The 12,908-nt window shown below is 39.4% G+C and overlaps 1 protein-coding gene across 1 annotated transcript in view; it reads left to right on the top strand.

Annotated features, from left to right (window-relative positions):
• cerkl (ceramide kinase-like) overlaps positions 1–12,908 on the top strand; it is a 31,858-nt gene that overhangs the window by 4,250 nt on the left and 14,700 nt on the right. Inside the window, exon 4 of the mRNA XM_040005851.1 lies at positions 6,790–7,020. Within this exon, the coding sequence (XP_039861785.1) occupies positions 6,790–7,020 (231 nt within the window). The remainder of the gene's footprint in view (positions 1–6,789; positions 7,021–12,908) is intronic.

The following is a 12,908-nucleotide window of genomic DNA, read 5'->3' as shown; positions in this document are numbered from 1 at the left end:
CTTTAGCTATTAGGAATTGACAGCCATAATTAGAAGATTATGATTGATTATGAGATGAAGTGTATCAGACTAATAGGGCAAGAATTGGTATTCACACCTATACGAGGTAGCGTCATCGTCCTGTCTGCTTAATTGTAGAGCTGATTAACCATCTTTATCTCACCTTTAATGATGAAATGGGGTTTTATTTATTTATTTATTGTGAATGCAGTTTGTCTTTAAGAGTTCTGTGTCTTCAAATGACTTTCACTGGGCTTTACACATCACTTGTTAATTCACATTTGACTCTGGCTAGAGTGATTGGATTTGTTGTCCTTCTTGTTCATTAATTCTTGAGGTTTTGAGTGCATTTTACCTTTTTTAGACAGTAGCAGCAGCAGAAAAGAGGAAATCTAGGAAAGGGAGTAGAGGAATGAAATGCAGCAAGCTCACAGGCTCAGAGTCGAATGAAGGACTCATTTACTGAGGGCATTTTTGACTCAGGGGTATGCACGCTACCCACTCTAGTAATCATGCTGTCTTTAACCTTCAGCTTGCATAGCTAAATAAATTAAATGCACCTCAACACTTGACTTAGTAGAAGATCTCTTCCCTCTTTCCCCTTTTCCCCTCCATCTTCACCTGTCCTTATATCTACCATCTATACATCCAGGCATCAGCGCTCCATATCTCAGCTACATCTCCAGTATGCAAAAACAAAAGCCAGCCCTGTGATGGCTTTAAAGCTTAAAGGACTCTGCTTTATTCTTGTGTAATATGGTGGTATCATTTTGCTGTGAGATTTTTGGTTGAAAACCGTTCAAACAGAACTAGTTAGTGAAGCAGGATGAAGGTGTAATTTAAATGTGTGTGTGTTGTTGAAGCCAATCTGTTTTGCTGTATTTCATCCAAGCTAATGTCATTAAGCCAGCACTGTGTGTGTGTGTGTGTGTTGGCAGTAGTAGAGAGCAGTTGGTTCAGCCCGTGGGGGGTTATTAGAGTCTCTCAGTGTGAGGAGATTAACACACACACACATACAAACACACACACACACACACACACACACACACACACACACACACACACACACACATAGTCAGCCTGTCAGCATGCTGTGTGTGTGTTGGTTAGATATTTCTATATAAATGGATCAGCTGTTATTGTTTGTTTCTACACATAAATCCATCCTGTCTGTCTCTCCGTGTGTCAGGGAGGTGAGATCTGAGCGATCAGACAGTTGTGTTGTGTCAAAGCAGGAACTTGCAGCTGTGCTGAAGAATTTAAAGCCCAAAATGCAGTTAGCGCACAAGAAATCAATGCACTGTTGGGAATCATTATACTGTCAAACACCCATTTTTTGTAATATTAGAAACATGTTTACCTCAAGTTGTGTTTCATGTCGTAAGCAGTGAAGTATTCGCTGGAGTGAATCCTGTGCTTCTAAAGCAAGAAAAACAAAAAAATATTCACATGAAGAAACTGAAACAATAGTGTCCAAATGATGGATGTGGTTTTTATTTTAAACAGAGGGAGGATCGCTATTGTTTTGTTTTGTCTTTACAGTGATAAGCGTAGTACGTTCAGTCAATATTACTTATACTTTATTATTGTTGATTTAACTCTTCTTTGAACTTTTTCTGTCTTTGTATAGGAAAACTGTAAATAATAGCCTTTTATAACATCATAATTATTAATTTTACCAATTATTATATTATCTAGGTCTCCATTTGTTTGCAGGAAAAGAACAGTATCTGGTTTTAAATAAATCTGTACAGTGATATGATGATACACACAGTTTAAGCACAGATTTATGTGTTCCCACTGTTTGTGAATGTGGCCCAATAATGGGATGACCTGTGTTTGACCTGATGTCAGATGTAATGTGTGTATTGGTAGAATTTAGAGTCTGTCCAGCAAATAACAAAAATAATGAAAAAACTAAAAACTAATTTGAATATTATCCAGATAATATTAGGGATGGACCGATCTGATATCACGTATCGGTATCGCTCTGATACTGACCTAAATTACTGGATTGGATATCGGAGAGAAATAAAAAATGTAATCCGATCCATTAAGTATCACGAAAGCACCTCACAAAACTTGCGACATGGCGTAACTCAGCTCATAACCTCAGTACGTCAGAGCAGTATGCATCACGTGATAGAGCGGCTGTGGCGTGCGAGACCTGTCGGTGGTCTGATTGAGCATTTGGAGCCTCGCTACCAACCCGGCATTTCATCTCAGAGAAAGTTATCACAGAGAGAAGTAAAGCAAGCGTGTAAGTTCATCTCTGAATGTTTGTAAAGCATTCCCACGTTAAGCTTAACAACCGATATATGGAGAGGCTGCCTCTTCTCTCCCCCTCCCTCTCCTGCTGCTACTTCAATCATGAAACTGATCAATGATCAGCTGATCGGCTTTTCTGTCGCAAGTCCCGTCTCTCTTGTTTGTTTTTGGCCCACTTTGCACCAGAAAGAGGAAACCAGCGGCTGAACAACAGCAGCACGTTTAAGCTTGATAAGCTGTTGTTAGAATTAGAAAAGTTGAATCAAAACGTGACAGTGAAAACAAACTTTTTGAAATCATGAAGCACAATTTACCACAGGGAAGACAAAAACGTTAGAAGTTAACACGAGACGTGTAGAGTATTGCAATCTGATTTTGTAGACACTTCCAGAAACAAATGCAATCTTTTAATCACGTCGCCTCATTGTACTCACTTTTTTTTTTGCAAAGGTCAAATTACTCCTGACTGAGCAATCAAAGAAACTCCCTGCTTATCCCAGTACACCCAACAGTAGTAAAAATGTGGCAAAAACAGTGGTAAAAATGCACATTAATTTCCACTTCTTAAAATTGGTGGGAAAACTTGTTTAAAATTTGTTGTAATCTGACTGGAAAAACACTTTAACTCTTCCCATGATACTGAAATGTCAGTTGACCAGAAGAAAAAAGATTGTATCTGTTTAGGATTATCAAATTCGATGGTGGAGTAATGTATAGTGTAGGACTCCAGGAAATGAATGTAAGTCAGTGTAATGTTCTCTGAAGTGATGGAAGCATGACTCCGATCCATAACTCCCCACAGTTACCACATGGCCTGGTCACCATGAGACTGAACTGCCACTGAGAGTGTTTGTATGTGTGTGTTTGGGCCACGCACAGGTGCTAACAATTCATTTTTCCCCATTTAAAATTATTTTAAGAATCAAATGATAGAATCCTCTGGGAAGTGAGTGGATAAATGGTTATTAAAATTAAAAGTAAAAGGAATAATTACATGACTAATGGCACATAATTTTTATATAAATATATCTGCGTCTGTGTGTGTGTGCGTGTGTGTGTGTGTGTGTGCGTGTGTGCGTGCGTGTGTGTGTGTGTGTGTGTGTGTGCGTGCGTGTGTGTGTGTGTGTGTTAGCACAGCAGGATGTGAGGACCTGATGGGAATCTCATCTCCATCTGGGAATGAACCAACGTGTGCGTGTGTGTTCACAGTGACTCTGTGGGTCCTGTCAGCTCAGATCAGAGTCATCTTTATCGGGTTAGATGGAAAATCATCTTCCTACCCCTGACAGTGTTCTGCTGTATGTTTTTCTATCCAGGTATGCTTTTACTGCGTCGGCAGTATGTTTGGGATCATTGTCATGCTGAAAAATTTAACCGTTTCCAATCACATGCCTTCCAGGTCATATTGCATGGTGGAACAAAATCTGATGGTACTTTTCTGTGTTGATAATTAGTCAATTGAGACACAATCTCCAACACTATTGACTGACACAAAACATGACAGAGCCTCCACTGTGTTTTACAGATGGTTGTAGACAAGAACTCGACTGAAAATGAGTGAAAAAACAGCCAATGTCCAAAGAAAAACTTTGAAAGACCTTCAGAAAGCCTGTTGCTCAAGACCACTTTAAAAATTACTGACTCTGTTGAAGTAAAATCTAAAGAAATGAGGGGTTACTTCTGTATGTATTTTAAAGTTATATGTTATGTTGCTATGTTTTTAAAAATTTATTAGATGTCTGTCTTCCTTAGATGTGGAGGAAACCGAGGATAGAGGGTGCTTGCTAATATGTTAAAGCCACTTTGAAATAATTTACGATAACAAAGTAATTTGCCTTGACTTACTTTTCTGCTTTCAAAATCCACTTGTGTTTTTTCTCAAATTTAAAATGCATAAATGATAAAAATGGTTTTGATTCCTCACCTTTAATCTCTCGTTTGACTCAGAAGACAAATACTTTAAACGCAAATAATATTAATTGGACACAATGAATGAAGACTGAGCAACAACAACCAGATAGATTGTTGTTACACACGGTGACCCTGACATATGGATGCTGGTCTCTCTGGGGAACAGGGGAGGGTGGCGTGGGCATATTTGGTGTTTGATAACAGCAGGAGGTATTTCATAGAGAAGGGGGTTAATCAGCTATCATTTATAAGCTTTATGAGCTGTTTACACTGTACTGTACAGGTGCTTTGCATCAGGTTAATATCTCTTTTTGTCTCTTTGAGCACAGAATTGATTTTCCTACTCTGGGTTTGTTATGGGGCTGCACATTTTCCATCATGTTCCTTAACCTGTTTGAGTTCAAATTAAATGAGATGCCAAGAGGCCCCTGTTTTGCGATTGTTAGATTATAACAGTATTAAATGAATACTGGCCAAACTGTTATTCATCATAAAGTAATCCACAGTTTAAGTGCACCATTATAGGTTTTAAATCTGGGAGGATAAAAATATTCTTTTTTTGAAAATATCTCTGTAGATCTGAATGTTTCTGGTGATTAAAGTGGAGTTTGTTTTTGTTTATGCACATCTACCAGCTGTGCCATGCGTTTGTCTCTAAAGCTACACATCTAATATGGCCATTTTCATTATTCTCCCCCCAAAGGGAGGGAGTATGTAATTGGTTGTGTTTGTCTGTCTGTTTGTAAGCAATCTAGATACCATTAACAGCTTGAGCTGATTTTATTTTAGTGAAATTCTGGTGAAGGTCAACATCGCGCTCTCTGTCTAACAGACTCTCTCTGTGAATCTAAGGTCTTCAAGTAAACTTTTATAATTCAGGCTGATAAAATGTCTATAAATCTTCTCTGATGTGACGACTTTTGAAAATTTAAATGATGCTTAATTTTAAGAAAACTAGCCTTAGTAACTGACAAAATTGGTACTGTAAATATTGGATTTTGTTTTGGACATGTCGATTGTTCTTATTTCATTTAAAAAGTTTGTTATTTTGAATTAAATATCAGTATAGACAATAAATTTTCATCAACAAGTGTGCAGTTGTTGAGAAGTTATTAAAATTCCTGCTATAAGTTCCAAAAAAAAACTTCTGGATGTGCTTGAGTTCTACTTTTGTGGAAGAAGAAAGATGTTTTAGTGAGGCGTTGCCAGAGCAGCTTTACTGCACTGTGACACTGTATCTCATCTCTGGACGTCTGCTGAAGTGAGGGAACACAATCCTTTAAAAGATAATTCCCCATTTGCTGTTTTGATGATGGTGGTGGTGTTTAACGCAGGTGTATACATGATCAGTCCTAATATTATGACCACTGACAGGTGAAGTGAATGACACTGGTTATCTCTTCATTGTGGATGGAATATATTGGGTAGCAAGTGAGGATTTTGTTCACACAAAAGGAAGGAACAGTGGTGAAACAGCGACAGGGTCATTGCCGGCCAAGGCTCACTGATGCATGTAAGGACCGAATGCTGGCTCGTGTTGTCTGATCCAACAGACTTTTCTGATAGAGAGGTACTAGAACACACAATGTGTCACAGTTTGCATGTTTGTTGTTTGAGTATGCATAGACGTAGGATAGTAGTCCTGGAAGTGACCACTTACATCAGGATAGAAATATTTTATCATAGGATGAAGGTGATCACATCTTCTTTTAACACTAAGTATAAAAGGAGGGCTGAATCGATCATGAAAAAGGTGTTCCTTATCTCCTCATCTCTTATCTGATAAATCAGAATCCAGGGAAATTGGCAAATTCTCACATTTTTTAAACTGAAACCAACCAGTTTAATTTGGTGTGAAAGCAAAAGTTTCCATAAGTTTGTTTATAAGTTTACATACTGTAAAGGGGATTTACATTTAAGTCAAAAGCTCCTTGCAAAAAAAACAACAAAAAAAACACAAAAAAACTCCAAAGTACTTGCACTACTGTCATCTGCAAATGAGCCACGCACAAGCTCACTCAGACACAAAGTATTTTCTTTGTGTCTGAGTACATATGTTATGTAACTCTGAATGGACTGTCTGAGCTATGCTAATATTATCCTCAGAGGATTAGAAGATTAATATGATGCTGGCCAATCAGGTTTCAGAATTCTTTCACGATTGTACTTGTTGATGCTGTACTTTACATTCTGCTGACAGCAGCAATGTGCAGCGTTCATATTTGATTGACTATTCAAAACAATTTAAACATACAGTAAAACATTAATCAGACAAACTAATCAGTTTGTTGTTAATGGTAGTATCCTTTTATACACTTACTTTTTCGCAGTGGATTTGAATGTTTTATTTAATAAGACTTTAGTCTTAATGTTTATAAAAAGAAAAAATGGCATTTTGACATTTTGGGTAAATCTCAGCATTTCATCTGTTCACACTGGTCAAGGATGTTTTTAGCTTAGCTTAGCACAAAGACTGGAAGCAGAGGGAAACTGTTAGCCTGGTCCCTTTCAAAAACGTACCCAAACCTCTCAGATGCCCATCATGTACCTTGTTCATTAAACAGTGTGCTGTGTTCAAGTGCTGTTTGTTAACTACTTTTTTCTCTGCAGGTGAGACTGGTGTCCCACAGTCAGGTGAGGTGCTGCTGCAAGACATATTTGCAGTGAAGGTGAAGCGGAGGCGAGCTGCGGGCCAGGAGTCAGGGGGACCCGTGCTTGGTGTGGCTCTCTTCTGGTGTAGGAGGAAAGGGAGAAGGCTGGAGGAGGACACGCTGCACCTCCACAATGCCTCCTCAGAACACACACACACCTGGTACAACACCCTGAAGGAGCTGCTCACAGGTAACACAGACATTCAGACTGTCATGCAGTTCAAGCAGCAAGCACACAAAAGCAAACCAGGAGTTTAAAGTATTTTTGTCAGTATTCAGCATCTTTGTCTTAGATGGTGGAGCTGGTCAGCCATTAACCATTTGGGGTTCATGGTTTCTGTTGTTATCCTGTTAAAATGTTGAAAGTAACACCCAGATGCTGTGAAATTGCTATGGACAAAACAGTGGAATGTAAATTTGACCAAGCTAATGGATGAGACCCAGTTTGGAGGTTCCTTGGGCCCACATTGAACATCCAACTGTGATGGACTCACTGAAAATGTGACTGGCAGTTTGTGTTACATAAGAGCTGAAACAGGAGAAACGTGAGTCAGTGCTTCAGTGAGTGTCATACTCTAAGATGATTAAACTGTACACACACACTGCTGAGTAATACTGTTATAAGTAGCACGCTTAGCATCTGTCCATTAGATGGTTTGATGAATGGAGACTTATTTAAATGGAGTTTGTCATTAAATTCACACATTACAAATTTAAACTCATATTTTTATTTACATCATAGCTAATACAACTGTTAAATGAACGAATAAATACATGGATTCTTACTAGACATACAACATCTGTATTTTTACATGTTTTTGTACAAATGTTGTCAGTAAGGTATCCTAAAAATTGCCACACCCACAACTGTAAATAAAAGGCAACACTCTTTGTAGCATAACAAAATTCTGATGCTGGACTGTATTCTGGGCTCTGATTATTTGGTATTTTTGCTGATGAGATGCTACCATAGCAAATAGTTGATTTTGGAGTCATAAAGTCTTGTTTTTGATGTTCACTTTCATTAACAAGAATGTTCTGTTTGGAAAAGCTGAAAAAGAAAAATCAAGTAGTAAAGTGTTGGAAATGTTTGCATTGTTGGAAGATTGAATTATAATACATTTTTCATTAGGCCAGAATTTTAATTTGTTATAATATCTAAAAAACGGTCATCCCCATCAGCCTTAGCTGTTCTTTGTGTTGAGTGCTCATTCAGTGAAGTCCCATTGTAACACTTCAAGCTTAGCTTCAAGCTAAGATCTTAGCTTTTTAAAACCAGACGTTGCCTTTGTTGGGTGTCTGACTTTGAAACCAAACAGTGGAGGATTCTTGTCATGTTAATCACAAGTCATTACCAAGTGAGATAACTGTGCTTCATGCTCCTTTCTGATAATAATGGGGATCATAATTTACAAAATCAATGTTTTATTGAACAAGACTTGAAACTAGCTCGTAAAATCATCAGTGTTCACAGAGGTTTCAGATCATGGAAACAGAGCTTTCCCCCCCAGAAACTTCTGTATAACTTAAAGTGTTTCTGCAACCACAGGATTTGTCCCTTGCTTGGGGGGGATCCAGGGTTAAAACACTTGTGTGTTGCCTACAATTGTCAAGTCCAAAAGCTACAAAAGCTTTTATATACAATCTGTTTTGCTAATTAACAAATGTTAGCATGCTAACACACTTAACTAAAATACTAAACATAGTAATTAAACATGTGGTTTACTGCAAGTGATTGCATTAAAACTTTGGCTTGCAAGTTAGTCTGGACCATAAACTGTTTAGATTGATAAAGCAGTTTTTTCTACAGTCTGTGGAAAGGTTGCAGTTTATTTTACTGGTTGTTCTGCTTAGATGTGCTGACACCCTGCCATTATTATAGTTCAGGGGCTTTAATGTATAACATTTCAAAACCTTATGTTATTTGGAACAAAACTGAGCTGAAATCTGTGCTGATATTTTTCTAAGCCAACGTGGTCAGTCAGCACTGCAGCTGCCCAAGATATACCAGGATTTAAAACGCACACCTTTGTGTTTTGTACGTCTGCAGATGATTTGCTTGATGATGCAGTGCTAGCTGCTCAGATTAAAATTTCATTGTTTTCTATCTGTTCATCACTCAGTTTAATGAGGTGAGTCACAGTTACATCAGACCAGAGAACTAATCTGCTAATCCACAGGAACAAAGGATTACACACACACACACACACACACATTTAGCAGTACTCAGTAAAGTGCTGTCAGCAGTTAAATCATGTTGTCTGCAAGAGAGATTAGTTACTGTCTGCATGAACACGTGTGTATACAACCACTTCATATTTAGTGCATAAGAAATATCTCTGAGGCTTGGAGCTTTAGACAACACACACTGCAAGGCTGAAAGCATGGAGACATGACTTTTTTCTAGTTTCAGATTTTCAGCAATATTTCTGAATCTGCAGCTGCAATAGCTTTAGCGTGGTCTTGTTTAGGGGCTGGGCTGTTGTTGGTGTTCAAGTTCAACCAATGGTGTGCAATGTGTTTGACGTCCGAGCATTGAGTTCAGTTCTTCTTCACCATGCTAGGAAACCCCCCCCCAAAAAACAATCTTATGTCTCTGACTCAGTCTCAAGTATCAAATAAAGTGCAGAAGATGTCACAGTTGTTTAGTTTCTTTAGACATCAGTATATTTTTTCTATAGAGCATAAAGTTTTCAGAAGAATAACCTCTTCATTGCCCAACCACCTGCTGCTAAAGCTCTGGATGTTGCTGCAGTTGGACGTTCCCAGACGCTGATTTCCCAGGTGCACTGTAGTGGGCGGTGCGTGGCTGACAGTTAACACACAATAGAAATGTTGAAGTGCTTGTTGTGTGGATTTAACTCACATGGACACATTTTACATTTCAGTTCTTCTCTATTTGTCCAACCACGCCAACTGCAACAGAGACATTACAAGCTATCCATAAATGAAGAGGTCAGAGGTCACACACACATTACTGTCCTTTTATCACCATGGCATCAGTCTGACATGTTATCGCTGGTCACCTGTCTGTCTGTCCATCTGTCTGTCGATCAAACCAGATTACCCATGAGGCCCTGCAGCAAAGTCACAACTTCTTCAAGTCTTTGTCTTATGGGCTCGCACTCACACTCACAGACATGAATGGCCCGCAGGTCGTGTGTCAGCTCAAGTGGTCACACTGCACATCAAGCTGTGACGGCTTTTGTGACTTTACACACCGCAGCAGAGGAGTCTGTGTGCCTGTGTGTGTGTGTGTGTGTGTGTGTGAAAGGTAAACACAGTCAGTAGCTCTGCCGCTGTGCGGACATTAAGCCTATTTTCCAGCCAGAGGTCAGTGTGAAAAGCGTATTGTTGTGCGAATCATGGCGTCACCGAGCGGGCAGTCCCGCCGCAGCCGACGCCGGCACCACTTCTTAACCTTCGGGTCTGAACAGTCATCTGCACAATGGTGAGCACAGCGCAGACACTTCCTGTTTCTGGAACCTCATTTTTTGTTGTTTGCTGTGTGAAGCAGCTGCAGAATGCTGTTCAGAAAGTGAATGGTAGTCAGTGACAAAAGGCGAGAACTGCTGCTGTATAGACTCCAATTCCATACTCACAGTCAGTCTGCAGGATCGACTGACTGCAGTTGTTTAACACCACAACAGACTGACAGGCCGGTGGAAATTGCAGGACAACTGAAGTGAGCGTTCATAGGTCACCAGGTGCCACAGCGACCCCTCCCAGATCTTTTGTCTTGCGGTTGCTGCTTGCTTACAGAAACCTCGGGGTCACAGTATCAGAGTAAAATGGGTGTTGTTAGTCCAGTGGTACTGTAAGTTGTCATATGGTCAAAAGGACAACATCAAAATGCAAGGTTTTACCTCTAGAAATGGAGTATAGTTGTGTTTTATTAAATTCAGGAACCTGCTACCCATGCACTGTATTTTCCATCGCCTTTTATTTATATATAAGAGCTCCAGGGACTCCCAGGAGGATGAGTGTTTACCATCTGAGGTGGCTTTCCTTACACTCTTTTAGAAAGGTGTTGTCTAGATTGTTCCTCCTCAAATCCAAAATCTTGAACTAGTGAAGCATGTCATCGTGGTGGACAACCAGATATGTGAGCGTTTGAGCTGCATACTCCATGGGTGCAAATGCTCTGAGCACCATGTCACTAATAGTTTGATATTGATACCCTTCCTCCCTTTTCCTATAACCTCTGTCAGCCCGCACTGTCCACTGTGACTATCATTTATAATTAAAAACCCCTTAATTGCAAAATGTTTCAACTTGCAGTGATTTTAAAAAAAAAGTGTAAAGTAGCACATTTTCACACTAGAGAAACTGATACAGACTGAGACTGATCTAATGACTGCATGTTAAATGCTTCGCAGAAAACTTGTGTAGGTAATGAAGCTGTGAACTAATTAAAAATGATCTAAGGATGGAAAGATTTGGATTTCCTTGGGTTTGCGATGACCTGGATGACTGAGAACATACACAGACAGGAAAAATGACGTTTGAAAGCTATAATAAGATGGAGTCTGTTTGTAAACAACATGCAGCAGTCCAGTCTTAAGTGCTCAGTCAGAAACTCAACACTACTCCTTGATGACACAGGGATTGTTTACCATGGTAACATTTCAGCAGCGCCATAGCAACCTGTCACTGGTCAAGGCTCGGAGATGATCTGATGGATACTTGACCTCTTTATATCTGTGAGTCTGTCGTCTTCTTACATTTGTTGTGAAGATGGTTCCTTTATGACAGAAAGCATCTGTTTATGCATCAACAGTGTGAGTGATTTCTGTCATTTTTAACACATTATTGGCTTTTATAAGCAAGTTGCCAGTATACACTCTCTAAAAGAAGTGTAACTGGTCTAAATGTTAAGTCTTTATTTTTCAACATTCTGGAAAACCCACTCATTTTCAAATGCACAGATCCTTGTTTTGACCACGCCTTTGCATGGTCAAAACAGCTGCTCCTGTGTTTTAAATGCTCAGTTTAAGAAACACTGGTCAAAAGAGATTTCACAAGTGTGGGACAGAGGATACTGCAACAATCCCAGTTTAGGGTTTCCTGGTATTGAACTTACTGAACTAAATACTGACCTGATAGGCAGTTTCATAAGCCACTTTAAAAGTACTGCCAATCCCACCAAAGAATACTTCCAGATTTCAAAATAAAGGTTTGTTTGGTTTCCATTTCTCTTGTTATTAGCAGTTAAAGAGCAGAATAATCCATGCTCGTTAAACTGAAGGAGAATCAATTACAGCACACATGAATAAATATTGAAAACTAAGCAATCCAACTTTGCTCCTGATGATAGTAATGAGACCCTCTGTTATCATCACAAGGTCCTTTCTTATAATTATAAGATCAGTAAGAGATAAGGTGTCTTTTGAGGCCTTTTTTAATTGATTGCAATTTCCACATAAAACCAAAAAGAAATGTAGGTTTATTCAGGCTTGTTTGTTTAGTGCTGCAGCACAGATGTGTTGCTTAGAATGGAAATAGGCCTGAGATTTGTGGGACAACGACAGGGTGGAGATTCTGGTATTTGATGGGGGACCACTAGAGAGATGTGGAGGTGTCGGGTAGCTCCTCACAGGAGCTCCGGAGAACCTGGTCAGAGCCGTGGGGTGGAGTGATGGCAGGAGGTGCACATTGTGTATATGTGTGTGGGGGTCATTAACAGGGCGAGGTCACGGCCTTTTGGGAGCAGATTATAGTAATGAGAGGGATAATGGAGCTGGTGTGTGTGTATTGATCTGAGATGGTCCAGAGGGATTCATAATGCGGTCTCTAAATCTGCCTAATGATGCGTCATACAGGGGGTCTGTGTATGTGTGTAGTGTGTCGATATTATAAAACAACACACACACACCCATCAACCAGTGTTGTAGATGTAAACAATATTCTGATGTATCAAACAGGCCACCTCCACATATACTGAAGCAGGTGTACAGACACGTGTTATCTGTTTATTTATATATATCTCTGGGTTAATACTTTAAATTTAGGGCATGTGGAAGTCAGTTTCTGATCCATGCAGAATTTTAAGTGAAGATGTTCTTCAGTTTGTTCAGA

This window comes from Simochromis diagramma, unplaced genomic scaffold (genome assembly GCF_900408965.1).
Source record: "Simochromis diagramma unplaced genomic scaffold, fSimDia1.1 OVJJ01000501.1, whole genome shotgun sequence".
In the NCBI taxonomy this organism is placed as follows: Eukaryota; Metazoa; Chordata; class Actinopteri; order Cichliformes; family Cichlidae; genus Simochromis; species Simochromis diagramma.
This window is presented reverse-complemented; position numbering and strand designations above follow the sequence as displayed.